The sequence below is a fragment of the Anas acuta genome, chromosome 20, assembly GCF_963932015.1.
Source record: "Anas acuta chromosome 20, bAnaAcu1.1, whole genome shotgun sequence".
Classification (NCBI taxonomy): Eukaryota; Metazoa; Chordata; class Aves; order Anseriformes; family Anatidae; genus Anas; species Anas acuta.
The window spans coordinates 521,131-548,684 of record NC_088998.1 but is presented as its reverse complement, the minus strand read 5'-3'; the positions used below and the strand labels follow the sequence as shown (position 1 = coordinate 548,684).

The window sequence follows — 27,554 nt, the reverse complement described above, 5'->3', positions numbered from 1 at the left end:
CCTTGCTCTGGGAGGCCCTTCTGGGGCACAGATTGGACCAGAGGATCCCGGAGGTGCCTTCCAGCCTCAGCCATGCTGTGATTCTGTCATCCCCATGCACGGGATCTCACAGCCCCTTGCCCCCCTTTCATGTGGTTTCTGAGGGGCCAGGGCAGGAACTTAATCCCAACACCCGCTGCTTTTGCCTCAGCTCTGCTCCCGGGTTCGGCTCCCGGCACCCTGTGAGCACGGCATCTCCGCCCCACACGCCTTCTCCTCCTGCGTGCGGACCGCATTTCTGACAAGCTGTGATGGAACCGAGGGGCCCGACCCCGCCCGGCCGCCCCACGCCCTGCAGAGCGCCCGGCCGGGCCGCGCCGCTCCGAGCCCCGCGGCCGCCGTCCGCTGAGCGGCGCGGCCCGGCCGAGCCCGGCGGCGGGCGGTACGGAGCCAGCACCGCCCCGCGGGGGGGGGGGGCACCGCCCCGCCCCGCCCCGCCCCGCCGAGCCCGGCGCCACCGCCCGCAGCCCCGCGCCCGCGCCCGCGCCCGCGCCCGCGCCGCTGGAGGATGGTGGCGGCCCGCCGCGGAGCGCTGCTGCTGCTGCTGCTGCTCGCCGCCCTCGGGGCCTGCCGCCCCCGCGCCGCCCGCGCCGGTGAGTGCGCGCCGCGGCCTGGCTGCGGGTCCGCCAACGCGTCCGTGTCCGCGTCGCCTCGGGGCTCCGCGCTGCGTGTGCCCAGGGGTCCCCGGGCCGTTCTGGCCGGGCCTGCTCCTGCCCCCTCCCCGGGGACCCGGCCGCCGGCTTCGTCCCCCTTTCCCCGGGGGCCGGGCACCCGCGGAGGAGCGGTGCCCCCCCCGCCGGGGCGGGCCCTGGGACGGGGCAGGGGCTGTGGCTCCCCCCCCCCGAGGGGCAGCGGGCGGTGCGAAGCCGGGGCGGGGAGCCAGCAGCCCGCAGGTGCCGCCGGGCCTCTCGCGGTCCTGGGGTGGACGAGCTCTGAAACCCACTGGGCCGGGGTCGAGACGCCTCGTGAGGCTGGTGTCTGCTTCCCAGGGTGCCACACACCTGGGCTCCGCCGTGCCTGGCTTGGAAACCTCGGTGGCCTGAAGCCGTGGGTGCACAGCTGAGAGATGTGCACTCCCCCCGGGGTGTGCTGGGCTGCAGAAGGGATGCCTTGGGAGCGGTGGAGCTGGCAAAGCAGCTCTGCTTGAGTCAGGGGTTCCCAGCGTCCTCCTGCAGGGTTCCCATGTTAGGTGCATAGCGATGGACCGTGCCTTCCCGAGGTGTGAGAATGAGATGGAAAATGTCCCTTGGTCTCCTCCGTGGTGTCCTGCAGGCTCTTGTTTCTCCCGCTGTTGCGCTGAAGCACAGCCAGCCCAAGGACAGGGTGAATTCAGCCGCTTGTTCCCCACTACCTCTGCTCCCTCACTCTTGGCTGAGCTGCTGCAGGCACTGGGCAAGCCCAGGTGTGGGGATGGGGCTCAGCAAGGGGGAGCACAGCACATCGCATTCCCCGCTGGGTTTTGGGTACCTCCGGCAAGGCCCTGACAACTGGTACCTTTGGTGCAGGCTGTGCCCTGAGGCCAGAGGTGCCCGCAGGTGTAGGGACTGTTCCCAGACTGGCAACAGAAACTGAACTGTGTGGGGCCAAGCAGAGCATGAGGGAGCTGGGAAGACACTGTGCTGTTGCTGTGGTGGAGTGTCTTTATTGAAAAAAGAAACAAACAAACAAAGCTGCTCTAATGACTGAGCCATCTTACCGAGCCATCATGGGGATGCGTCAGTCCAGGCACAGAGAAGTCGCCTGCCTGCCCTCTGCTACACCAACAGCGCAGGAGCTTGCTGTTTACTTCACCTGGCAGAAGAACCACTCTCCTCAAGAAGCACCACCACTCTGCAGGGCTGACATACTGACAGCAGGCATTTATGATTTTCTACAGGGGAAGAGAAAATGCATAGCTTTCATTTCCCTCACAGCAGCTCTGCATTTGGCCTGCTTTCTATTTTCTTAAGGGGGCTTTGCTTTGTTTTGGAGTTTCATTTGGCACGTCTCCCTGAACAACATGCATCTTCGTGGGGTTTGATGTGTGCAGGTCCAGCCCTTGGCACATACCTTGTCCCTCGCTCTGTGCCCACTGCTGGGCTGTGCAGGGCTGCCATGGGCAGGACCCCAAGCCGGCGGTGTCCCTGTCCCTGTGTGTGGGACAGAGTGTTTCTCTTGGCAGATGCTTTCTGCCTCGCTGGTTGCAGAAAGCACTCGGGTGCTTGGAGCCAGGCTTTGCCTCCTTGCTCCCAGCATTGTTCATGGGCAGGCACTGTTCTTGCTGGCAACGGGGTGGATGCTGGCAGGAGTGCAGCATGGGCTGGTGCCGGCATGACCCCACTGGGCCCCCACCGGCCCTCTGGGAGGTGCAATTTTTGAAAATCTCCCAGTGGTTCAAAACATTCAGACCTTTCTGTGCTGGGGTGGCTAAGCAGGCCCTCCGTGTGGTTGCTGCATGCGTGGCATTTCCACACATGGAGGCCAGGGCTGGGTGCAGCCCCGTATCACCCTGCAGGGTTATCACAGTTAGCAGAGCCACCTGGGGACCATGATGCATGCTGCAGAAGGAGGAATGAGGTCTGGGTGGCTCTGCAGATGCTCTGGTCAGACACCAGTGATCTGGCATAATCTGCTGGCTCTGAATTTAAGACCATTACAAAGCCATGGTGGTTCATCTGAGACTACTGTGGGCTTCAAGGCAGCAGCTTCACCCTCCTGAGGTATCCTCCAAGGAACATTTCCTGGGGCAGGCCAGGCATGCTGGCAGAGCCATGCAGGTGGGGGACCTCTCGAGGGGGCTGCTCTGGTGTCACCTGTGCAGTTTCCCCTCCCATCCCTGCCCCGTCAGAGGGCAGCTTCCCTGAGATGAGGTGAGTGCAGGCTGAGAGGGATTGTCAGCTGGGCTGTTGTACTCTCTCAGCACAAGTGGGTGTAATTTGGGGGGCACTACTCAAGCTCTTATTTTCTGCTCAGGCCTGAGCTGAGTGCGTTGTGCTCAGGCTGGGCAGGTGTGCCAGTGGTGCCCTGTGTTAGCTCTGGGCTGTGGCTGCCTGCCCTTGCCAGTGCTGCAGGGAGGGTGTGCGCCTTGGCCAGATGCAGGTGCCTGCCATGAGGTTTCTCCACAGCAGTGCAGCAGCTTTGCAGCATGGTGTCCTCAGACTCAGCCTGAGTCTCTGCTGGTTTTTGGCTTTCCCCCAAGCAAAGGCTAGGGATAGTTTCTTTGCACTGTTTCCAATAATGTCATTTTACAGCCTGGAAATGCTGACAGCAGCATCCCACTGCCAGGATGCCAGCTTTGCATGGCACCCAGCAACCGGGAGGTCAGGATGTGGGCACGCAGCAAGAGCTCTGGGTTAGTTTCTTCTGGAGCAGCCTTGGAGAGTGTCTCTACTCTGCCCTGTCCTGTCCCCTCTGCTGGTCCTGTCCCCTGCTTGCTGTGGGGGAGGTTACAGCTGATTGGTGTCCAGCTGGGGACTCTGTGGGCGCTGCTGCCTTCTTCCTCAAGTGCAGCTGGGAAGGGGAAGCGTTGGCTGTTTCTTTCCGTTATTAAATTTCCCCTCTTGGGAGGATTGGGTAAAGCTCCGCTTGCTCTGGAAATGTCTGCGAGGTGGGGATGGCAGGGCCCAGCAGCATCTCCTGCTCCATGCCGTGTGGGTGGTGCCAGACCCTGTCAAGGAGAGAGCCAGGGGAAGGTCCAGGACCGTCACACCTGTGTCCCCCGGCTCTGCAGCTTCAAGATTGCTGCTTCAGGCACAGGCTGACATCTCCCCAGATTTTTCTGCCTCCTGCACTGTGACCAAAAGGCTCCTGCAGTAGATGGCGTCTCACAGGACACAGATGGCATGTGGCACAGTTACATCCTTGTCGTGCTGAGGGCCTGTTCTGAGATGAGGCAGCAGCTGGCTTTGGAGGTGGTACAGCCAGTACTCTTTTGTTTGGCTTTTTTTTTTTTTCTGTGTCTCTTTATCCAGTGTGCACAGCTTCTAGCAGAAATGCTTGTGCTGCCTCACCTAGTTTTCTGGCTCCATTTCCTGGAGCGTTAGTAAGATTAAGACTTCTCACCCCTTCTTGAGAAATTTGTTTGCCAGAATTGATCTATTAATACTATAAACAAAAAGATTTTCCAGATCAGATGGCAGGAGAGAACCTCTTTTCAATAAGACCAAAAAAAAAAGCCCTGCTGCTTCAGCCAGCAGCTTGCATAGGAGTTGCCCAAAGACGCTGTTAAGCAAAGCATGAGTGGTCGTTTCGGGTCCAAGTGACCCATTTGGCCCAACATTCCTGGGAGGATGGGTGTGACTTGCAAGCTCCTTGTTCCCTTTCCTCCTGGTGCCATCTCTGTGGGGATGGAGGTGAGAGCACAAACATGCTTACTGATAGCAGCTTCCCAGCTCTGTGGTGGTGCAGGGAGCTCTCAAGGTCTCGTGCTGCACAAAACAAGGCAGGAGTTATCTGCCTGGCTCTTTGCCCTGTGAAGCCTTCATGGCTCACCATACGGTAGGCTTGTCAGTTGCTCAGTTTTTAATTTGTCTGCTTTGCAATTACCCTGGTGGGGAGGGAGCTGCCGTCGGGTCAGGGCACAGAAGGCTGCTGGCCTAGGGGACTGTCCTCCTTGTGCCTGTGGAGAAGTGCCAAGGAGCTGGGCACTTGCAGGCTTCCCCAGGGGCTGTGGGATCAGCTGATCCTGAACAATGAAACTGGGAGCATGCAGAAGGTGGGCTGTAGCCTGTGCCCAGTTCTGCACCCATCACTGTCTCCTCACTCCTTGCAAGTGACGGTTCTGTCTTGGAGAGCTTCTCAGGAGCTTGCACAGTGGGTGAGCAAGGCATGGTCTCTGAGTCCCCACATCCTGCAGGTCCCTGCGTTGCTGTGTCTGGCAGCTGGGTTCATTTGCAGAGAGCAGGGGCTTTCAGGTTTCCCTGCTTTTTCTTGAGATTCAGAGAAGTTCATCTGAGTCATCTTGGTCATAGAGGTCAATTATCCCACTTGGCGGTGAGGAGCTCTATGCCTGTACTGTGGATGGCACTTCAACTGAAAACCTGGTATGACTGGGGACTGCTGACCATCCCTGCGGTGTGCAGCCACCCCATTGTGGTTAACCCCCCTAGGCTGAGCATTGAGATATCTTCTGGCACACAATGGTGCAGCCCAGTAGTTCATGTGTGTCTTCATGTGTCCCTGGGAGCTAGGATGCTCAGTTTGCTCCTACTGTGAGAAATGACTCCTCCTGGGTTGCCCAGGTGTGGTAGCAAAGGGGGAGCAGGAACTGAGGTGCTCAGGCACCCTAAGGGTTCTGTGGATTGATGCCTGCTCTGGGGAGCATTGTTGGGCAAGGGTCTGCAGGCATGGGGAGGGGGAATGGGTGGGAAGACGCCCCTGATCTCCTTGATGCCCCCACTCACTGCAATTCCTGATGCAGCCAGCTCCCTTCACTGCCAAGGCAGAGGTTTGAGAGGGCTTTATGGAAGAGATGCCGTGACTCTCCTGCTCCCTTTTTGGCTTCCACGCAGCGCAGGCAAATACCACCCTTGTGAGACCTGGTCTCCTGCCATGAAAAAGGAGGCAAAACGCTGCAGAGACCACATGTCTCTTTGGAGGCAGGAAGGAGCATGAGGACAAGCTGCGCTGGGGTTGTCCTGTGAGCACCACACACTGGTGCTCACACTGGTCCCGGTCCCTGCTCCAGAAATTGCTTTGTCATCTCCTGTTGCTGTAGCTGAGGGGACCCTCATAGTGTGTCTTCCTGGACATGATGTTTGCACCCTGCCTCAGCCAGGGCAGGATCTTGCATCCACCACATCCCAAGGTATGGGGAGGCGCTGGCTGGGGCCATGCAGGGAGATGCCTCTTAAATGTGCAACTTCACCAAGTGCTGTCCCAAAGGGCCAGTCAGGGCCCCACGGGTGCTGCTCCCAGCCAGTCTGCAGGGCAGTGGGACCTTGGCACTGGGGACTCACAGCCCTGCACACTCCTCAGCATTCTGCCAGGGCACCCTGGGGCTGGGCTGGGCAGGGCAAAGCCCCAGCCATTGGGGCAGAAGCACTGCGTGCCTTCAGCTCCCTGCTCTGGACCTGGGTTTAGCTTTTGGAGTCTGTGGGCAGCCTTGATGGCTTGGTTTCAGTGTGCTGCTCTTTGGGAGCAAGACCCTGGCATAATCCCACGGCTGCTCTGCTGGAGGAGGCTGCTGGTGCTGCTGAGGCCCCTGCTGAGCTGATTCCCCCTCTCCACGAGTCTCTTCAGCACAAACACAAAGATGAGTTTGAGACATTTGCCTGAAACTGCCTTTCTAGGCCATCAGAGTATTAAGGGACATAATCGGCTTATGTCTGCTCCATGCTTATGGCATGGCAGGGGCACTGGGGACAGGAGGGGGCACAGGGTGGGATGGGTGATGGGGACAGGAAGGGCAGCCCTTCCCCAGGCGTGAGGCTCTTGGTCCCTGACCACAGGAGCTGCCATCAGTCCTCTGCTGAGCATTAATTACAGGAGTATGCACGTGGTCCCTGATCTCTGACCAGTTCAGGTGCTCCTCAGGGTCACTGCTGCCTGGACCCACTTGCACCAGGGCATGGCCCCGGCACTGGTGCCACCAACGGGGCATTTGTCTCTCGTGTCCTTGCTCTCTGAGGGCACTGCTCCCTACCTGCCTGGCCTCAGGACCACATCACCTCTCTCAGCAATGCCTGAGCCCAGTGTGGTTTTATCTACAACAGCTATTGCAAGGGTAATAAGAGCACTGAACAGAGGCAGCAAGCCTATAATTAGCCATTTCATGAACTAAGGATAATTGCAATTAGAGAAGAAACTGGCCGTTAAGTGCTGGGAGCGTTCATAGTGGCCATTTCTGGGAGGGACAGCTGGGCTCACACTGCAGAGGGCAGCTCAGTGCCTGGCCCAGGCAGCGCTGCGTGCTCCGGGCACCCTGACAGGAGTGGTGCGGGGCTAGAGCCGGGCACACCCTGGTCACCAGGCCATTGTTTGTTCGGGCCCATGTCAGGGAAGAAGCTCCAGGAGCTACTTTGCACACATGTGGGGCCGTTCTTTCTTCTGCAAAAGCAGAGCCTGGGGCCTTTGGAGATTCTGGGACAATGGATGTCAAAAGGCTTTGACAGTCCCTGATCAAATGTTTTGTTTCCTGTCTGAGGACTGCACTTGGGCTACTGGAGTGTGTTGTGTTGTGTCCTGTTCCCACATGGGCATTTTCCATTTCCTTCCATTGTCTGCTTTGAATTCGAGGAAGAAAATGCAGCCAAGAGCAGGTAATATTTAATGTCCTGCCCCTTCCCATCAGTGAAGCACTGCGATCCCAGTTGCTCCATTTTGTGTCCAGCACAATGTAAGGCAGCAGCTGCCTGCCAGTGTGCCCAGCAGAGCGTTTCTGAGGCCTCTCCAATACAGACAGGGCAGGCAAAGCCCTCGCTCAAGCAGCAGGAGGGAGGTTTGCTTTCTGCAGGCTGAGCCCTGCCAGCCCAGGCAGGTGACACATGGGTGACGTGCCAACAGGGAGCTTTTCTGGCAGCCAGCCCAGCCCAGCCCATCACGGTGCTCCTGACGTGCTCCTAAGCCTTGGTTTCCCTCCTGGGGGATGGAGGTGAACAAAGGCCAAAATGTAGGGAAGGTGGCCCTGGCCCTGTATGCAGACAGCACCGTGGGTGCTGACTGGACCTGGCTGAGGCTGGGGTATTTCTGTAGTCTGGGGCTGCTGGGGAGTGCTGCTCAGGGCTGACAGCTCTGGTGTGCCGTGGGGCAGTGGGAGGAGAAGCTCTGGTTTGAGCAGCTCATCATCTTGTGTCTGCCAGGGATTATTTCCGAGCCGCCTGCTAAGCCATCAGAGAGAAAGGCCCCGGTAGTCTGCCAGTAATGTGACCCGGCGTGGGGCTGGCTGCCGGCAGCGCTAATTCTTGGCTTCCTGGCTGGAAATTAGGAGGTTTGCTTGAGCTGTCTGCCTCTCCTGGGGGATAAAAAAACAAAGGAAATCTCCATGTGGTTCCTCTGCTGCTCTGACACTGTCTGCAGCACCCTGGAGTCCCAGGGTGCTGTGTTCCACAGGCAGACCCCGGACACGGCTGTGCCTCCTTCAGGGCCTGGGGCTGGGGCCAGGTCCAGCTCCTGCCCAGGTTGCAGGAAGCCCCCCTGTGTCCCCAGCCCCACAGGGCTAGCTCTCCTGCAGCTCTGTCACTACCTCACCGCGGGCTGAGTCAGAGTGGGTGCAGTCTGTGTGACAGCTGAACGAGGGCAGGACAGGGTGACACGGGCCTTTCCGTTTGCCTTTCACCATGCATGTCCAGTCGAGCACTGGCATGGGTGGGCTCCCTGCCCAGGGCCCCATAAGGGTTGGTTTTGCTGCTACAGTACTATAGGGCTTGTGCCGCCTGTCCCCTGGGACCTGTTGATAACTGGTCATGTCACTGGTCCCATTTCTGCAGGGCTTCAGGGTCTGTAGGGAATGCTGAGGCCAGTGCCAGCATGTGGGTCAGACAGTGCGGGCAGGATGGACTGACCACCCCACACGCAGTGAAGCTGCCTGTGCTGCTGCCTCCAAGCTGCCAGAGGGCGTTTTATCAGCAAAATCGTGCCTGATGCATCTTTACTAAAGGCTTCCAAATGTCTCCTGGAGGTGTGGGATGCAAGCAAGATGTGGGAGGGAAGCATCTGGCCTCAGTGGGCACAGTGGCGCTTAACCATGGCCCTGCTGCTCCTGGATTTATTAGAAGCTGTGCTGGCACATGCAGTCAAAGCACACTCATGTGCACAATGTGCCTGCTCAGGGTGCCCTGAGCTGGAGGACCGTGACAGTGGGAATGATAAACTCCCAACCAACCCTGAATGTGTGCAGGATTTGCTGCTCCACCTGGATCCATACAAGTCCATGGGTCTGGATGGGATTAATCCCAGGGTGCTCAAAGAGCTGGCTGACGTCGTTGCAGGACCTCTCTCAATTATTTTTCAACTGTCTTGGGAATCTGGAGAGGTCCCAGTAGACTGGAAGTTGGCAAATGTTGTGCCAATTTTCAAGAAAGACTACCCTGGCAATTACAGGCCTGTCAGTCTCACATCAGTGCCTGGTAAAATTATGGAGAACAAATGCCTAACAAATTTGATTTCCTTTTATGATAAGATCACCCATCTAGTTGATCAAGGGAAAACAGCTGATGTGATCTTTTTGGACTTCAGCAAGGCTTTTGACACAGTTTCGCATAGGATCCTACTGGACAAAATGTCCAGCATACAGCTAAACAAAAACATCATACAATGGGTGAGCAATTGGCTGACAGGTAGGGTTCAAAGGGTTGTGGTAAATGGAGCCACATCAGGCTGGTAGTCACTAGTGGGGTCCATCAAGGTTCCATTTTAGGGCCAGCTGTCTTCAATGTTTTTATAAACAACTTGGATGTAGGACTAGAAGGTGTTCTGAACAAATTTGCTGACAACACCAAACTTGGAGGAGTTGTGGACTTGGCTGAGGGTGGAAAGGCCTTGCAGAGAGAGCTGGGCTATCACCAACTGCATAAAGTTTAACAAGAGCAAGTGCCGGGTCCTGCACCTGGGATGGGGCAACCCCAGCTATACATAAATACTGGGCGACGAGACACGGGAGAGCAGCCCTGCAGAGAGGGATCTGGGGGCTGTGGCTGACAGCAAGTTGAATATGAGCCAGCAGTGTGCCCTGGCAGCCAGGAGGACCAACCATACCCTGGGGTGCATCAAGCACGGCATTGCCAGTCAGTCGAGGGAGGTGATTGTCCTGCACTGCTCCGCACTGTGCGGCCTCACCTCGAGTACTGTGTGCAGTTCTGGGCACCACAGTACAAAAAGGACATTAAGCTGTTGGAGAGTGTCCAGAGGAGGGTGACGAAGATGTGAACGGACTAGAGGGGAAGACGTATGAGGAGCAGCTGAGGTCACTGGGCCTGTTCAGCCTGGAGAAGAGGAGGCTGAGGGGAGATCTCATCGAGGTCTACAACTTCCTCGTGAGGGGGAGTGGAGGGGCAGGCGCCGACCTACTCTCCTTAATCACCAGTGACAGGACCCACAGCAATGGTGTCAAGCTGAGGCAGGGAAGTCTACACTTGACATCAGGAAGAGGTTCTTCACAGACAGGGTGGTCGCACACTGGAACGGGCTCCCCAGGGAAGTAGTCACTGCACCAAGCCTGTTGGAATTTAAGAAGCATTTGGACTGTGCACTTAGTCACATGGTCTAAACTTTTGGGTAGACCTGTGTGGTGCCAGGAGTTGGATTTGATGATCCTTACGGGTCCCTTCCAGCTCAGGGTATTCGATGATTCTATGCTGTGGCCATGCCTGCACTTGGTCTGGCAGCTCCTCGGGTGCTCAGTCAGGGTGGATGGGTTTACCTCTGCTTCCTTCCCACAGCAGCTGGTGCAGCGACAGCACCACAGAGTGGTTAAGGTTCTGCTCTTTGTGCCCTGGTACCTCTCCAGCCTCTGTGGCACAGCAGGCTGCCCTGCTCATCAGCCCGAGCCTGCCTGGTCAGTGCTGGGAGGAGAGGAGCGGGACCACTGAAGTCCAGTTGCTTGAGGCTTTGGTAGGGCCCATGCTCAGCACCGTGAAGCCATGCAACTGCAGCAGTGGTGCAAGGGATGCCCATCCCCTGCGATGCTGGTGCAGTCCCCAGCGCAGTGAGAATCTGCAGCACTGCACGATGCTGTCCTGGAGCATAACAGGGTGCAAGAGTGGGTCTCCCTGGGTGGGGCCCTATGACTTGCCCACCTGACTGCTCTCTGCACTTGGGCCTTGTTGCTTGTGCTGGCTGGAGCCATGGGGCCTGGGGCATGGAGCTGCTGCTGGGCAGCATCAGGAGAACATCCATGGCAGCCCCTTGCTGGGTTTTTGTCGGGGGGAAGCACCTGCAGGCAGCAGCTTGTGGGACAGTCTACCCTCCCCCAAACTTCAGTGTCCACGCAGAAAAAAAAAAGGAAAATGAATAAATTGGTATTTGCTTGAGCAAAGCCTGATAAAACAGAACAAAGGTGGATGTTCTAAGCTGCAGAGTACAGCAAGTTCTTTTTGGCATGGGGTGACACCAGTGTGAGCCTGGTATCCCCAGTGTAGGGGAGTTCAACTCCCCCCTAACTCCATCCACACCAAGAGTACCTCATCAGTCTGACTGGAGAATGTCTCCTGCATGCAGTACATGATACATGATGCTTGGCTTGCACCAAGTAAATTGCATGTAACATCTATTTCTTCTCCTCCTTTTTTTTTCTTTTTTTTTTTTAGTCTCTTCCTGAATATGTAAAGCAAATCACTTGTGGCTGGAGGTAGGCCTCAGTGCTGCAGAGCTGGTGGGGAGGAGATGCCTGATCTTCCTGGTGCTGTGTAGCCCCCACGGGGCTGGAGCTGCCTAGGGATCCGCTGGAAGCAGGGAGAGGGCTACAGGATGGAGGATGGGGTCTTGTTTGGCTCAGTGTCCCCAGTTCATTCCATGCACCTGGCAGATAGACCTGTGTGGCTCTGGGAGGGGTGAGGTGTGACATGTGCCTAGGCGTGATGACCACTCCCATGAGAAATGCATGGCTCTTCAGGGTAGCAGTGGTCCCCTGTGGCCACTGGAGAGCAGGGTCCTGCCCCCCAGGCAGCTGCCAGCCCACTTGCTGCAGGCAATGCAATTGCGGGGCAGGGAAGAAGGGTCCCAGGTCCCCGTCCACCGCTGCCTCCTAGCCCTGCCCTGGTATCTCCAAGCAAGCAGCAGCTTCACCTAGTCAGCAGGGCCAGTGGGGCCAGGAGCTGTGGTTCACAGGAGCTGTTTTCATCCATCCTAGTGCCATCTCCCCTTCCTGCAATGCCCATTAATCCTGCTCCTGTTTCCCTGATGTGCCAGGCAAATTGCCAAGGTGGTGAATAGCAATTTTTCTGTCCAGTCAGGTATTTTAGTAGCAATTAAATGAAATACTGCTCCTTCGGCTCAGCACAGGGAGAATGTCTGGTGCTACCCCTTCCCTGTTCTGAGGAGTGGGAACACGAGCTCATTGAGTTTTTGAGGTGTTTGTAGTCAGGATCTGCTCTGGCAGTATGTTGTCCAAATATGTTGTCCAAAGCAGGTGCTGTGTGGAACTCACCACTCCACGCTCTGCACTGCTCCCATCCATCTCCACCCCATCCTCCATCCTCCTCTCCCACTCCTCCAAAGCCCTCTCCTCAGGGAGGATGAACACTCGCTACAGCCCTGTACTGCAGATTCAGTCCCTTCCCAGCATGTCAGGGATGCTGCCGAGACATGCCCCAGGGCATGGCAAGTGGTGCCTCTGCAGGGACCAGCTCTGAGGTAATGTGGTCTTGGTGAAAACTGAAGTAAGGCAAGGTGGCTTGAGGATAGCGAAGGTTTTGCATCCCCCCCAGCATCTTGGGTGGGTTTGGCTCTGACTCTCCGTGTTGGCACTCCGGGCTCCCACAGCACCCATGGGTGCTCACTCCTTGTCCATTACAGCTTATTCCTGAGGAGCAGCATGGTGAGCCTCTGAGTGCACCCTTACAGGCTGAAAACACAGGGGAGCCTTTCAGGGAGGGATTTGTTTTGCAGGAGGGCTGCAAGGCCCCTGAGTGTCCTTGCTGCAGCGCCCACCCCAGGAACAAGGCAGGCAGAGGTGGCCTGTCCCCTGTGCATTTCTCCTGCCCTGTGCTACCCTGGGGGGTTGGAGTCAGGGCCCATCTCTGCCCTGGCCTTTGCACCTTGTCACTGGGCCTGGAGCTGACACATCTGGAGGGGGACACAGCTCCAGGAGCCCATCTCGATGTCTGCAAGGCTGGCACAGGCAGCCATCAGCTGGCACAAATCCTGTGTCCTCTCCCACCTGTGGCTGCCCAGCCCTGCAGGGCTGTCACTTGGCTGTGGCTCGGGGGACAGCCTGTGCCAGACCTCTGCACCTGCCTGTCTGGAGAGGACAAAACTCAAACAAGCTGAAAGCCCTGAGGCAAGCCACTCATGGAGGCATGCAGGCTGGGGAAGCCCAGTGCTGTGGTGGTGTTGCTTGAACAAACCCACCAAACAAGGAGGCAGGCAAGTGCTTTAAGCTGCAAGTTGATTTATTTGCAGCCTCCAGCATGGCCCAGCAGAGCAGGGTTGGGAGCAGTGTTAGCCTCTGCATTGACGGATGGGAGCTCCTGTGCCATTTCTCCCCCTTTTGCGCGGACAAACCAGTGCTGCAGTGGGAACCAGCACTTGATGGTCTGCGGCACAGAGCAGCAGCGCTGCCCACCCCCTTGCTCAGGGCCAGCTCAGCCATCAGAGCGGGTTGCAGAGGTGGCTCTGGGAGGAAAGCCCTGACTGGTGCCAGCTCACAGCAGCATTGCTGGGAACACTGATGAGGGAGGCAGGTTGTGAGCAGACTCAGAGCAGCTCCCACGTCACCTGGCTGGGGGAGGAGGAGGAGGAGTGACCTGCTGAGAACTTGCTGGGCTGTGTTTGCAGAGGCACTGGCAGTTTTCCAGCAGGAAGCAGCTGCCTCCTGGCCTCTGACAGGTCTCTAGGGGCTGTATCAAAGTAGTCCCCATTCCTGGCAGGTGAGCAGCACCCCCGGCAGCCCAGCCAGGCAGTGACAAGGCCACGGGTTGCATTTTCCAGATGTGACCATCCCAGCACAGTGGCTCCTGCAGGACGTGAAGAGAAGGCAGCTATGCTGCTCTGGTGGCAGCGAAGACCTGCCCCCTGTCCCCAGGGAGTCCCAGTCTCTCCCCTTGCAGTGTCGCCATGACTCAGCTTGGTCATGGTAGGCCACAGGGTGGGAGCTGTTGCCTGCTGGGGGCTTCACTTTGCTTCTGTGCAGGGCCGGATCCTTCTCCCTCCTCACCTGTGGCCCTGGGGTGGCTTTGCTCCTGGCAGGAGGCAGGTGAGAGCCCCCCTGACCACACAGCTGCCATAGCTGATGCACTAGTGCATGCACTGCATGCTCACGTTGCTGGCATTGCCGCTGGGGCTGGGGCCCCATTAGCCTGGGAGGTTGGGTGTCACCTGTGTACAGTGTGAGTGCTCATACCAGCCTTCAGTGCTAATTAATTTCCCTCTTACGTTAACTTTTATCTGCTGGACTTAAACACCAAGGGAACTTCCTGTGTTCCATTGTCACCCGGATGTCCTCCTTGATTTTTTTTTTTTCATATTTGTGTTTTGGCACAAATGTCAAAAAACATTTTACTCAGGGCCGTAAGTGTCAGCAGCTCAGCACCTCTTCAGACTGGCCTGAGGTGGACAGTGCGGCAGGTGTGTGTGTGCGGCAGGTGTGTGTGTGTGTGTGCGGCAGGTGTGTGTGTGTGTATGTGTCTGTGTGTGTGTGTGTGTGTGTGTGTGTGTGTGTGTGTGTGTGTACACAGCTCTCAGACCAGCGTTTCCTCCCATGCACAGGGCCAGTCCCATAGGCTCTTAGCTAATGTTCACCCTGATGTTTGTTTTTCCACACTGGCTGTGCCAGCTTGCTTGGCCCTCCTGCACAGGCTGGCAGCAGGGCTGTCCTCAGGCTCAGCTCCTGCATGTGCCTCTGTCTATGGGGAGCCACGGAGCCTTCCCCAGCATGGCAGGCACCTTGTCCCAGCCCAAAGCCCAGTGTCAGGTGCTGCCTTTGCTCACGCTGCACTGAGCTAGAGGCAGATCTGCCTCTCACTGCTCTGTCTGCACAGGAGGCTTGGATGGAGCATCCCCCACCCCCAGACCTCCTCAGCACATCTGGGCATGGTGTTCTGGGCCATGCTTTGGGTACTGTTTTATGGTACGCTCCTCTTGCGTGTCTGGCAGCTGGCCTGTACCATCCTGCAGGCTAGGCTGCATGGCTGTGCAGTGTCCATGACAGGGGGTGCTGTGGATTTGGGAAGGTGCTGTGGCCAGGAGAGCTGCAGCAATTTGCAGTCCCTGTACCCTGGGGCCAGCCTGGGCCTCACCTCCCCACCCCATCCTGGGCTCTGTGCCTGAGGCCAAGGTGTGACCATGGGGACATGCCACGTCTGTTACTGCGGTGCACACAGGAAGCGCGTGCTGTATGTGTGCATGCTTGAGGCTGCCAGCGTGGGCATCTGCCTCAGGGTCCACGTGCAGGGGGCTCAGCCAGTGCCAGGTTGTCACAGAGTGCTACAGAGGGTCCTATCCTGGCAGTTCACCCTGCAACAGGAGGTGCGCCCCATCATCTGTCTGCTGGTGCACAGGGCAGGGTTTCAGAGGGCTCATGGGGCCCCAGAGCTGTCACAGCAGAACAGGGACCCCAATCCCCAACAGTGTGCCCACATGGCAATATCTGCTCACTAACCAGTGATTGATTGAACATCGGGAGCTTAATTAGATCAGTGCCTGTCTGTCTCACTCCTAATCCCAACCCGTGACAGCTGCACAGGCACAGCTTGTTCCTCAAACAAAGATAACGACCTTTTATATATTGCAGGCTGAGTTTTATTTAACTGGTTGCTGGGCACTGGCTGAGGATGCCAGGACCATGGCTTCCTATTGCCCTTGTGGGAAGCAGTCACCTGAATTTCAGACTGGGTGTCACCCTGCAGGGATGCGGGGTGTCCCCATCCTCGAGGCTGCTGGCTCTGCTGCCCTGAAACCTCCTACACTTAAGATGCTGATTTTTTTTATTTTTTTTTTGTGTGTGTGATTTTAAGTCAAATGAATGTGGCCTTGAGAGGGAGGCCAGGGCAGGCAAGCAGCAGACAGGCCAAGTCCAGCTCCTGTGCTTAAAGACCCAATTATTTTTCCATTGCACATTAATTCACCTCACAAGTGCTCTGCATGGCCAAGCCCTGTGCTGTGTCTGAGGGGCCAGCTGCAGGCACAGGGGTCCCTGTGACCCAGAAGCCTGCTCTGTGCCTGTGCCTAGCAGCTGGGGCAAGCTGTTCGCTGCTGCCTTCTCGCAGAGGTGTGCCTTCTGAAACTTTTGATTCCCCTGTTGCTTTCTGTCCTTCGTTTTTTCAGTCTGGCTGTTGCTTTCTTCTGTTAATGAAGAAATTATCAAGCTCTGGAAGCAGCTATGACTTGCTTCTCATGCTCCTAATGCTTTTAAACTATCTGCATTAAGTGCCTCCAGCCTCTTCCCAGCCGTGGCGTGCAGGAGCATACCCTGAGCAAATCACACCAGATTGCTGCTGTGCGCACGGCACTGGGCTTCAGTGGATCAGGCTGCTGTCCTAATGGGGCCTCACTGGAGATGTTGAGAAAACACCGCCTGCACAATAAACCATTGCAGCAAAGGCAGCTCTGCCGTCCTTCGTTAAATTGAGATGGCAGCTCTGCCAGCCTGACAGCGATTAGTGCGATGCCCCACAGGGCGTGGAGGGGGCAACAGGAGGCCAGTGCAGGGCCATAGCAGCCATCACTGCCATGGTAACCACACAGCCCCACGGCGAGGACACTTTGGGTGACAGCACACCTGGCGCCTCTCTCCCGCTGGGGGGCAGAGATGCTGTTGGTGGCCCTCCAGTGATGCAGGCACAGGTACCTCTGGCACCTTTATCCTGTGTCAGAGTCCTCTGCTGCGCTGTGCCTGGGTGCAGCAGTGGCTGCCCTGTGCTCGTCCTGGACATGCTGCAGGGATGGGGACGCAAAGGAAAGCCCCAGAAGCTGGTGTTCCCCTTCTCATGGGGTACTCCTGAAGTCAGCACCCTGCTGCTCCAGGGCTGACCTGGCACTGCCATCCCCATAAGCAGGCAGGGGGCACATTCCCTAGCATGGCCCTAGCAGCTGGGTGCTTTTGGGGATGCAAGGGATGACAGGAATGGCTCCCAAAGCGTGGGATGGTGCTGGGAGCCTGACTCATAACCAGGCTGGGGGGCAGCTGGGCCTGGCCCTTCTCCCGCAGGGCCCTATGGAAAGCTGGTGGCACTGGGGGGAAACGGCAGGGTCACCTCCACAGCGGTGGTACCCAGGAGCAGTGGCAGGGTGCCCCCTGCTGCTCTGAGCCAGCTGGGGACTCGGTGCCTTTCTGAGCCAGGCATCCATCTCTGTGAGGCCAACCTTTCTGTGTCTACACAGTGCCTCACGGGTGGGCACATCTGGGCATGGCGAGGTGAAGAGCAGGGCTAGGCCAGCTGTGCTGCCCCCATCCCACTGTGCCCGGTGTACGCGGAGCAGAACCTGCCCAGTTCTGCCTCGATGCCAGCTTGCATTGATCATTAGAACACATGCTTAATTGCTGTGGTTTGTGAAGGCAGCAGTGCTGGTCAGGGACAGCTTGCGAGCCAACTAGGTGCCTGGCCCAAGGGCACCTCCAACCCCTCTGCTCTGCCTGATGTGTGTCTTCCTGTCCTGCAGCAGAGCCATGTCCCCGGAGCCTGGACTGCACCCTGCAGCGACGGGAGTTCTGCCCACCAGGCTCAGGTGCCTGCGGCCCCTGCCTGCCCCAGTTCCTGGAGGATGACAAGGGACGATGTGTCCAGAAGAAGCTCTCACTCAGCGGTACGTCCATACACCCGTCCTGCAACCCCTGCCTGCCTCTGCCTGCCCTATGGACACCCACCCCGTGCCCTGGTGGGGGGCAAGTTCCCATGTCCCTGCCTGTGGCCCCAGCTCTGGGACTGCATCTGTTGGCCTGTGACCCCACCTTTGACCCCTGCTGCCCATCATCTGCCACCCCCACTGCATTGCAGCCATGTCCCTGCCAGCACCTGGGCAGCCTCACCTCTGCTGTGTTGCCCCAAGCCCCACCTTGCCGCAGGTGCAGGGTGGTTTTGGAGCTGGCAGCAAGTGTGCAGAGCACTGCCCTCCCCTCCACACCTTCCTCCAGCCACTCAGGCCTACAGTGGCTGGGCTGGCAGCAGCACAAATGGCAGTGCTGGAAACTACAGCTGCTGCAGGGCCCTGCCAGGACCCATGGGTGCCACCTGAGGGCCCAGGGGCAGAAGAGGCCTGGGTGGACAAAGGGATGCTCCCGTGCTGCCTGTGCTGGGTGGGGGCTCTTTGGAGGAGCAGAGGTGGTGGCACAGAGGCCCAGGCCATGCAGCAGCAGAGTAGTGGCTCTGGGTGCACAGAGCCTTGTACAGACCTGATGCAAGCAGGTGCCCACAGCTAGAACCACCATGTCACCCAATCCAGAGCTGATCTGTGCTGGCATTTGGATTTTAAATACCTGGTTCACCTTGGTTTGTAACACTGTCCTGGTAACACTGGCCTGTGGTTCAGGCCCCTGTGTGCCATAGGCACTGAGTGTGGTAAGGCTCCCCCAGTCTGGCCTGGGCTCTTTAGTGCTGCAGCTCATGGTAGCTCATGGCAGAGTTCACCTTTGCTCTTTCCTGTGCTGCTTTGACCCTCCCTATTCTGCTCCATCCCTGCCTCTCCATTTGCATGTGGAGCCAGCAAGGGAGACCGTTCTTCACAGAGCAGCTGTCATAGTGAGATGGAAACAAGGATCTGCTTTGGGCTGCCATCTCTTCTGATGACGTTTTAACAGCCTGGCATTTGCATGTGGAGGCTTTGAGTCAATAGCATGAAGTCTGCTGGGTGAGAGCCCTGTCCAGCTGTGCGCAGGGCACTGCGGGCTGCAGGGTGCCTTGTCCCCCTGCTCCTTTTGGGAGAGACCATGGGGCTGTGGCACAGCCTGAGTTGCTCTGCAGAGGGCAGAGATGATGACAGCATCCCCAGGGAGCAGGAACCTGTGGATGCCCAATCCCAGTGCCATTCAGCCCTGTGCTGTGGCACGTGGAGGTGCTCCCAGCGTGGCTGCATGCAGCACTCTGCACCCTGGATCTGCCCAACATGCCCACGGCACAGAGACACCCGTCTTCCCGCACAGCCTGTGCAGGTGGAGCCAGGTATGTGAGTTGTCTAGGGTGACCTTTGACTCTGTGTGGTTTGGAAAGCTTCAAGCTTCTGTTCTGTCCCCACCACTGCCCCCATGGCTTTTCTTGCAGATTCAATATACAGGCAAAATAAAGCTCTAACTACATCTCCAACCAATTATTTTTGCTTTTACTAAAATCAAGCAGCCTCTTTGTGTTGGGAAGGAGCCAGGACCTGGCAGTGCCCACGCATACTGCTTGCTTGGAGGTGTCACTGGGGATGATCTGGGTATGCGATTGGGGCTTCTGCACTGCTATGGCACTGCCACATGGCATGTTTTGGCTTTTGTGTGCCAGATGCTTTTGCACAGGCCCTTGTGCACCTGGTGCATGTGTGAGTGCAGTTTGGTGGGTGGCAGTGCTCCCCAACCAGAGATGGACCCCTGCCCATGGAAAGTGCTGCTGGAAATGCAGCTGGGAACAATACAGAGGAAGGAAGGGCAGCTTTATCAGAGCATCACTGGGTACCAGCATCCTGCTGTGCAGCCGCAGTTACCTGCCAGGCACTTTGGGTGCCTGTGGTTGCCCTGTGGACAGGTCCCTGGAGCCACAGGTGTGACACAGAAACTTCCTGGGAAATGCAGGGTGGAGGCAGAGCCACACTGAAGCAACTGTTGTGCAACAGAACTGTCATGCTGCTGCAGTCAGGGGCAAGAGTGTTCCCTGCAAACCAGTGTGTTCCTCCAGCCACTCCTTTTCACTTGCTTTTCACTCCTTCAGCCCCCAAACCTTCTTGCTAAAGGGTTGGGGGCTTTTCAATGGCCAGCAGAGCCCAGGGTCCCTCCTGGCACCCAGCTGCTGTACATGGTGGCACCTTGCAGCACTGGCCCAAGGGGTTGGGGCATGGTGGGGCTTGCTACACAACATCCCTGCTGGCACAGCACAACAGCGCGTGACACGGCCCTTCATAGCAGTCCCAGGGACAGGGAAGCACCCAAAATCTTCTGGGCAGCTTGTCACATCCTGGGACAGACCACAGCAGTGGTGCCAGGCTGTGCAGGAGACAGGCAAGCAGGTGGGGAGGATGAGTGCTCATGCACCTCCTAAGTCAGAGCCATCTATGGCAGTGTTTGTGTTTCAAGCAGTACCATGAAATATTCAGGGGAGCGAGCCTCCAGTGAATGGCCCCAGATTTGTGGAAGGCTGAGCAGGTGGTTGCATGGGCTCCCTTGGGGAGATGGGGAGGGCCAGGGGTCCTGGTTGTCCCACAAGTGCAGGGACCGTGCCACTGCTGGCTTGCTCCGTGCCTTGGCAGGGCCCAATGCATGGGGCTGAGCTGCAGCAGGACCCAGAGCCAGCTCCCCCAAATCCATGCTGCCTTGTGGAGGGATGGGGTCATCCAGGGGGATGGTTTGAGTTCTGGTTGTTGTGCATTTGAGCACCTTTGGGGTCCTGCTGTAGTGCTGTTAAGGCAGTGAGACCTGTGTGGACATGAAGGCTGTGGGGACCTGGCAGGTGGCAGCACCCAGCCATTGCAGGGCAAGTCCTCCAGGGCAGCATTCAAGCACAGGGCTCCTGGCACAGGTTTCTGCTCCCTGCCCCTAGCCCATGGCTCATCTGTCTTTATCTGCAGATGTCTTCCCCAGCCCGTGCTTCCTGCATGCAGACATGCAGGGGGCAATCCTTCCTACCTCCTGCATCAACCTCCTGGTAGAAAGATCACCCCTTAAATTAGAGGGAAGAAAACCAAAGCAAAGTGGCCCTGGCTCTGTGCTGCCTTTTGGCTGTCAGTCAGAGGGGATGGACTGTGCTGAAACACAAGTGCTTGTGAGAAGGTGCTGGGATGAGGTCTGGGCTTGGTGCTCAGCAGCAAGCAGGGGTCCGACAGACAGGTAGGTATTCCACACAAAGACTCTGCTTCCAGGGGTGCTGAACGGCTCTCCTAGAGGGCTGAGGTTTGTTCTGTAAAGTCTTGGGAGTGAATTTCCCTCTAGGAAGGGCTGCACATGTGCCTACATCTCCATAGCAACCCTGCTCTGTGCCAGCATTGGTAAGGAGATGCAGGGCTGCAGCAGCATCCTTTCCTTGGGGGTAAACCTGTAGGTGCCTCTGCTGGCCTTGCTGCCAGCATTGTTCCAGCTGCAGTTTAAAGCAACACCACCAACTTCTGGCTCCCACTTCAGCCCTTTGCAGCAGGCCAGCCTGGCATTGCAGCAAAGGTGTGGAAGAAAACTATTACCCTCCCAAATCCTCTTTTAGCATTCAGGGGACCAGCAGCATCCTGAAGCACCTTTTGTAGAGTGGGTGGCAGGGAGGCACCAATTCTGTGGCTGCTTTTGCATCCTGGGCACTGACCCTCCATCTCCATCTGGCAGCAAGCAGCAGCTCCCAGCTCTCTCAGTACAGCCAGGAGATTCTGCAAGGATGCAGAGGAGCTGTGATATCTGCATTGTGGAGGGGAAGATACAATGCCAGCTTGGAAACAGGGTGGTTGCCATGTCTCAAGGATGCCTAAACCTTTAAAAGGGCTGCCCACGCAGTGTGGGCAGCCCCTTTAAATGGTTAGGCATCCTTGAGACACTTGCGACTGCCAGTGACGCTGATCCTGGGATCCCAGCTGCTGCGGTGCTCGCTGCAGCACCATTCCCATGATTGGCTGCAGCTCCCGGCAGGAGTGTGGGCAGGAGCCAGGGCTCTTCTCCCTGGCGCACCCACTCATGCACACAGGCAGCCAGGCCGGCACTGAGAGCAGCAGTGTGTGCTGCTGGCTTGGCTTTTCAGGGCAAGACGCGCTGCTTTGGGTCTCAAGCGGATGATGCACGTGAGCCGCGTGTTCCTCCCATTGGTGATGGCATGCATGGGCGTCCTGGTGTGCCCAGCGCAGCACCAGCACAGAGGTGAGATGGGGTGCACTGGACTCTCTGTGGAGCATCCTGCAGCAGACTGCCTGCTCCTCACTGGCACTCCCTGCTCCAAGGTCACCTCGGGGTTGTGATGGGGTCTGAGCCCCCAGATGATTGCCAGTGCACTGTGGGAAGAGCAGGGCTGAATCCATGTGCTGTTTGAACATGCTGCGGTGGGTTTGTGTTGAGGGTTGCAAGACGTGGCTTGTACTGTCAGGTCCCTGCTGCTGCGTGCTGCTGCGCAACCCCACCAGCACAGAGCCTGCAGCAGGGCAGGGTCTGGCAGAGATGGGGCTGAGCCCATCCAGGCTGGGGGAAGCGCTTTGGGAAGAGGGGAAGGGGGGATGCCAGCCCCACTTGCTGCACTGCCCTGCACTTGGGAAGGCATCTGCTTACCTGGAGCAAGATGGTGTGAATAAGTGGATTTGTAAAAATTTTATGACTTCCCATGGGGGCTGGGATGTTTACACTGTCAATGCCAGGTTTCCTCCACCTGGAGCAGAAGACTGCACATGTCCCTTCTTGCTCTCTGCTGTACCCAGACCCTACACGGTGAGACCCCTGCGCGCTGCAGAGTCATGCACGGGAGACCACGGGCAGGGAGCGCCCCAGGCTGGGGTTGTCAGCACTGCGTGCCAGCCCGGCTGGGCCTGCCTGCAGGCAGGTGCTGGCAGCCCCCATCAGAGGGCACCCACACCCCGTGCAAGCCCAGGGCTTGCCTGGTGTGCACCCTGTGCCTGGGTGCGTGCTGCATGTCTGCTGCCTGCCCAGCGTGCCCACTCTGCTTCGTTGGGGGAACTCAAGGTATTGGCTTGCAGGACAGCCTGCGCATGGGATGGCAAGTATCTCCTTGGAATGACAGCAACATGGGGGCGTACCTGGTTGCCCTCCTCTGTGGGTGCTGCTTTCAGCTGCTGGCACAGGTGCTAGGGACAGCTGTGGCCATGCTTCTCTCTGATGACCCCCCATGCATCTCCCTGGCCTCTCTGTTTCCACCCCTGGGCTTCAGCAAGGCTCAGTCCTCAGTTTCAGCAAACTCTACCAGAGACTGCCCTGCATCCCAGCCCCCTGAACTTCCACACACAGGGCAGCCCCCAAGTTTGCCTTCACCCTCATACAGGGTTGTCCCAAATTGTGGTGCAGGGCCACTGCATGGCACCAGCTGTGGGCAGGGATGAAGGTGGGGTCTCTGAAGCCCTACATGGGGTCTCCCCAATGTGCCAGTGCAGCAGGGCAGGTTTGGGACTACAGCTCCACCACCTGGGGAGCAGCTGCTGGTCTGGGGCTTCACTGCAGCAGTTCTACTGCTCTCAGTGCCCAGTGGGATCCTTCGTCAGTGCCATGCTGTTGCTTGCCATGCCCTGTAAATGCTGTAGACATGGTTATCACTGGGGAAAATCTCTGCTGCTATTAAAATTAAATGCTTTTAAAATTTAATGGCCAAAAATGAAAAGGTCTGTATTCATTTCAAACCAAGTGAAATAGGGGTATGGGGATTTTTAGCAGCTGAAAGGGAACTTAGAAATAAAACTGGTTAATGCAGGTGAGTCACCTGACCTGGAATCTCCTAGCAAATCTGAAAATGAGCAAATGGCAAATCTGCTTTAATGATTTTAGTGCCACTTTAAACATTGGAAAGGGTTTGAGCGCTGTGTCCCAGAGCACCTTAGGAGCTGCTTTCATCCCTTTCTTTATGGTTCTTCCAGCATTTTGTTGTTTTTTCTTTTTAGCATCTGCCCAAGGCAAAGGGCAACAGCACAACTATGACATGGGCTGCACACCCCGTTACCAGAGGCACAAATAACAGCCCAGATTCCCTAAGCCTGAAGGTGACCACAGGACTGCATAGGCAGGGCTGTTCCCTGGAGTCCCTTGGCACAGCTGATGTTGGAATGGAAACAGTCCTTGTCCTAAATGTGGCAGAGAGCCCACACAGGGCTGTCCCTGCGGGGCACAGGGCTGCCCCCATGGTATGCAGGGGCTGTCCGGCTTGGCCCCTTCCTGGCAGGGAAGCCTGGCCACATGTCAGCACCTTGGCACTGCAATGCTAACCTCTTCATCCTGGCACTGGTGGCACGAACCCAAACCTCATGCTGTTGCCTTCACAGCTTGTGCTACTTTGCAAAATGCCTTGGCAGTGGAAATCTGGGTGTACGAGCCAGGCAAAATGGGCATGTGCAATGCTCCAGCTGCAGCATCCCTTGATGGGGACAGGGACTGGGCCCTGGGCTGGAAGGTTCCTGGGGAGCTGGGGTGGAGGGATGCAGGGAGATCAGTGGCTCTTCATACTAATTTTGGAGCCTTCTGCGTGCACGTTTAAAGCAGGTGCTGAGATACCTGGCAAAGCACATGATTCCAGAAAGCAACCGAAGTGAGGTTCCACGTATGATGGCGAGTGCTAGCACAGGCAGGATGAGGGCTTTGCCTCCCTTGGCTGAGCACAGGTTAAATGGGTCATGTTGGTGCAGAGACACAACCTCCCTGTTCTGAGGTGCACCAGCCCTGGCCATGGTTTCATTTCCTGTGGGTTAAGGTTGTCTGACCCGCGGTGTCTCTGTTTAAAACTGATTTTTGGCTTGGGCAGACAGACAGCAGCTCTGAGTCACAGGGGTAGGCGGGGGCGGCAGAGGGGTCTTTGTGACTGGCTAGGAGGGAATCAGTGTTTATTTCCAAACACTCAAAGCGATGACAAATTCCAGAGGAGCTGTAATTGTTATAACCTTGAATTATCTGGGAATGAAACTGCCTGCACCATGTCGCCTTTGTATGTCTTGGTTTACCCTCCAGGGCTTCCCACTGGGGACAGCCTGAATGCAGCAATTGAGAGGCAGAGGCAGCAGGAGCAGGGATGTCTTCTAGCTTTGAAGTTGAGTTTAATCCTGTTAAAAGCCATATGCGTGAGCATACGTTCTGCCTGGCACTGCAAGCATGGGGTGGTGGTTCCCCTCCTGCTCTGCCAGTCTGTGTTATCACCCTGCAGGTGGGCACCCCCAGGCTGGCAGGGACCTGCCTGTGCCCCATGCTGCGGGTGGCACACTGCTCATGGCTCGGGTCCTCACCAAGTCAGGTTAACATAGCTGAGGGCTGCCCCACCGTGAAATCCCCACCAAGGCCTTGGGGATACCTAGTGGTTCCCGCTGCACAGGGCGTGGGGCTAGGGGAGGAACTGGCCACTACCCCATTGCTAATGGGACTGGAGAAGCCTGTGGCAGTCAGGAAGCAGAGCACAACACTTGCCTGGGCAGGGGCTGAGTGACCTGTGAGTCCCATGGAGGTGAGGAGGAGCTCAGCCCTATGCAACACAAAGCCGCAGCAGCAGGGGTCTGCACGCACGGTCCCAGCCTCCCCCAGCCACTAGCCCTCTGGGTGACTGCAAGACCCCTGATGTGTACAGGAAAGTTTGGGACTGAGGCCAGCATTCAGGTGTGTCTTCACTGGCCTTGAATTGGTAGTTCTGGGCCTGCAGCTGTTCTGAGACTTGCCCCTGTCAGAGCTGTCCCTCACACCCCACAGCAGAGGAACAGCTTCCAGGTGCCTCTCGCAGTCTGGCTTGTGTCCCTGTGCTCTGCGCTGTGATGGAGGGGGACACATGGTGGCTCCTGAGCAGCACGTGCTGGCGGCTGACTGCTCCTGCGGGACTTCACAGGGACCACGGGCTCCTCCATTAAGGTGGTGGTGGCTGTGGATGGTTGCTCCCTGACATGCAGCCTCTGGAGTTTGTGGCATGAAAACTTTACAAAGAGTGGTTAGGAGCTTTCTCAGCTTTGGGACCATCAGTGTGCCAGAGAGCTACATTGGATTGGGGATGGACTCTAAATAGCAATGTGAGCCCCTTCTCAGGCAGATGCTCGATGTGGTCTCTGGGCTGGGCTCTCATCCTACATAACAGGAGTGACTCCATGGCTCTTGTCCCAGGGCATCCATTTCACACACGTGTCTCTCTTGGTGTAGGGAGGACGTCTGTTCCCAGCTTAGAGGAAGAAATTGATCTTCTGGCAGATGTGCTGGCCAGGCAGGACGCTACTCGCCCCCACGCACTACAGGATGGCAAGCCCAGGAGTAAGTGCTACTTCCAGTCAGTAGAGTCCTGCTCAGGACTGGGGAGCTCATGGGGCAGGAAATCACACCCAAGTTTCCTGCCAGTCCCTGGCTGACTGGGACAGAACAACAGTGCCAGCTTGGAGCCACCAGGCGCTGCACAGCCCTGCTTTTGGAGGAGGCTGCTGTTCCTCCCCACGCAGGGATGTCCCCTGCTTCCCCAGTTCCTGGCCCTGAGTGACTTGGGCCAGGCCTTCCCTAGCTACATCCCTCTCAGGCGTGCAGCTGGGCACCAGGCATGCTGCTCTGCTCACACCCAGCTTTGTCCCATAGCCACCCCAGCCACCACTGGGAGACAACGAGTGCCCAGCAGGTTGAGAGAGGAGCTTCTGCGGAGGGGCCCAGCTGGCAGCAAGGCAGCTGCCACCCTCTCCACCTCTACCAGCACTGCAGCAACGAAGTATCCTGTGGAGGCATCCCCCATCCCTTCGAATGACGACGTGGTGCTTGGTAAGGCCTGCAAGACAGATGTGGGAGGTCTCACACCCTCACCTGGGAAACATAGGCTGGCAGTGGCCACGCTGGTTCTGCACTGCTCTGGGCAATGCAGGGTGGGCGCTGCACAGCTGCGGCTCACCCCAGTGTCCCCTCCACAGGGCTGATCGTGGTGTGCACAGTGGCTGGGATCTCTGCTCTGATTGTGGCTGCAGTCTGCTGGTGCAGGTAAGCACAAACCTGCTGGTGCTGACAAGTCCTTCAGTGTCCTTGTTCCTGGGGAGCTTGTTTCCCCTGTTCTCCAGGGCGTGGGGAAGTCTTGGAGTAAAGGTAACAGCTGTCCCACTGCAGACATGCCACTGCCCATCTCCACCAGGGTCTGTGCTGGAGGGCAGTGGTGGGACACCCCCACGCCAGGCATAGACCATGACTCCTGAGAGCACTGGTACATGCTGTGAGCATCATTTTGGTACTGGGTGCTGACTCCCATGGCATACTGGTGGCTCATCTCCAGCTCCCTGTGTACCCATGGCCTGCAGGATGGAGGTGGCTGTGACCAGGTCCCCACACAGTGGCAGAGCCACCTGGCCTAAGTGTGCAGCTGGTCACAGGTACCATCACAGAGAACAGGGATCTGTGTGGGAGGGCTGGGGCCCCCAGGAGGACCACTGGCTCCCCTCTGTGAGTTACTCCTGACATTGCTGTCCTCTCCCATCGCCAGGCTGCAGAAGGAGGTCAGGCTGGCACAGAAAGCAGACTACTCAGCAGAGAGAACGGCCAGCCCTCTCCCCTATGACAAGATCTCGGTAAGGTGCCCACCTCCCTTCCTGCAGGGATTTTGGTGCTTGGGCCAGGCATATGTCCCCCCACGTGGCAGGCCCCCCCCCAGGTAGCTGCCGTGGGCCCGGAACTCTCCAGAGCCCTGTCCTCACAGCTGCCATCACTCTCTCTGCAGCCTGGGGACAAGACGCTGGCTCAGAGTGCCCAGATGTACCACTACCAGCACCAAAAGCAGCAGATGCTCTCCATGGAGAAGTAAGCAACCTTTACCTGGAAACAAAGCTGTAGCAGCTCCAGAGCTGCCACAGCCATGCCACAGGCTGAGGATCCCAATAGCCTGTGATGAGGACATGTGGTCTCTCTGCAACCTCTCTCCACAGGCATAAAGAGGAGCCCAAGGTGCCAGACTCGGCATCATCCGATGAGGAGAACGAGGATGGAGACTTCACTGTGTACGAGTGCCCTGGGCTGGCTCCGGTAAGGTGGGCACGGGATGGCTGGGGCACCTGTGAGCTCTGCAGGGTGCACTGGGGGGACCCTGTGCCTGTGGGGTGGGCTCAATCAGATGCCCAGGATGTGTGGCTCATCACAAAGAGCCTTTTAA

At 57.5% G+C, this 27,554-nt stretch overlaps 1 protein-coding gene across 1 annotated transcript in view; it reads left to right on the top strand.

The window, feature by feature from the left end:
- Positions 1-480: 480 nt before the first annotated feature.
- NPDC1 (neural proliferation, differentiation and control 1) overlaps positions 481-27,554 on the top strand; it is a 29,576-nt gene continuing 2,502 nt past the window's right edge. The window contains 8 exon segments of the mRNA XM_068656783.1: positions 481-632; positions 17,272-17,415; positions 25,589-25,696; positions 26,009-26,185; positions 26,332-26,398; positions 26,892-27,060; positions 27,063-27,205; positions 27,331-27,427. Of these exon segments, the coding sequence (XP_068512884.1) occupies positions 548-632; positions 17,272-17,415; positions 25,589-25,696; positions 26,009-26,185; positions 26,332-26,398; positions 26,892-27,060; positions 27,063-27,205; positions 27,331-27,427 (990 nt within the window). The 5' untranslated portion in view covers positions 481-547.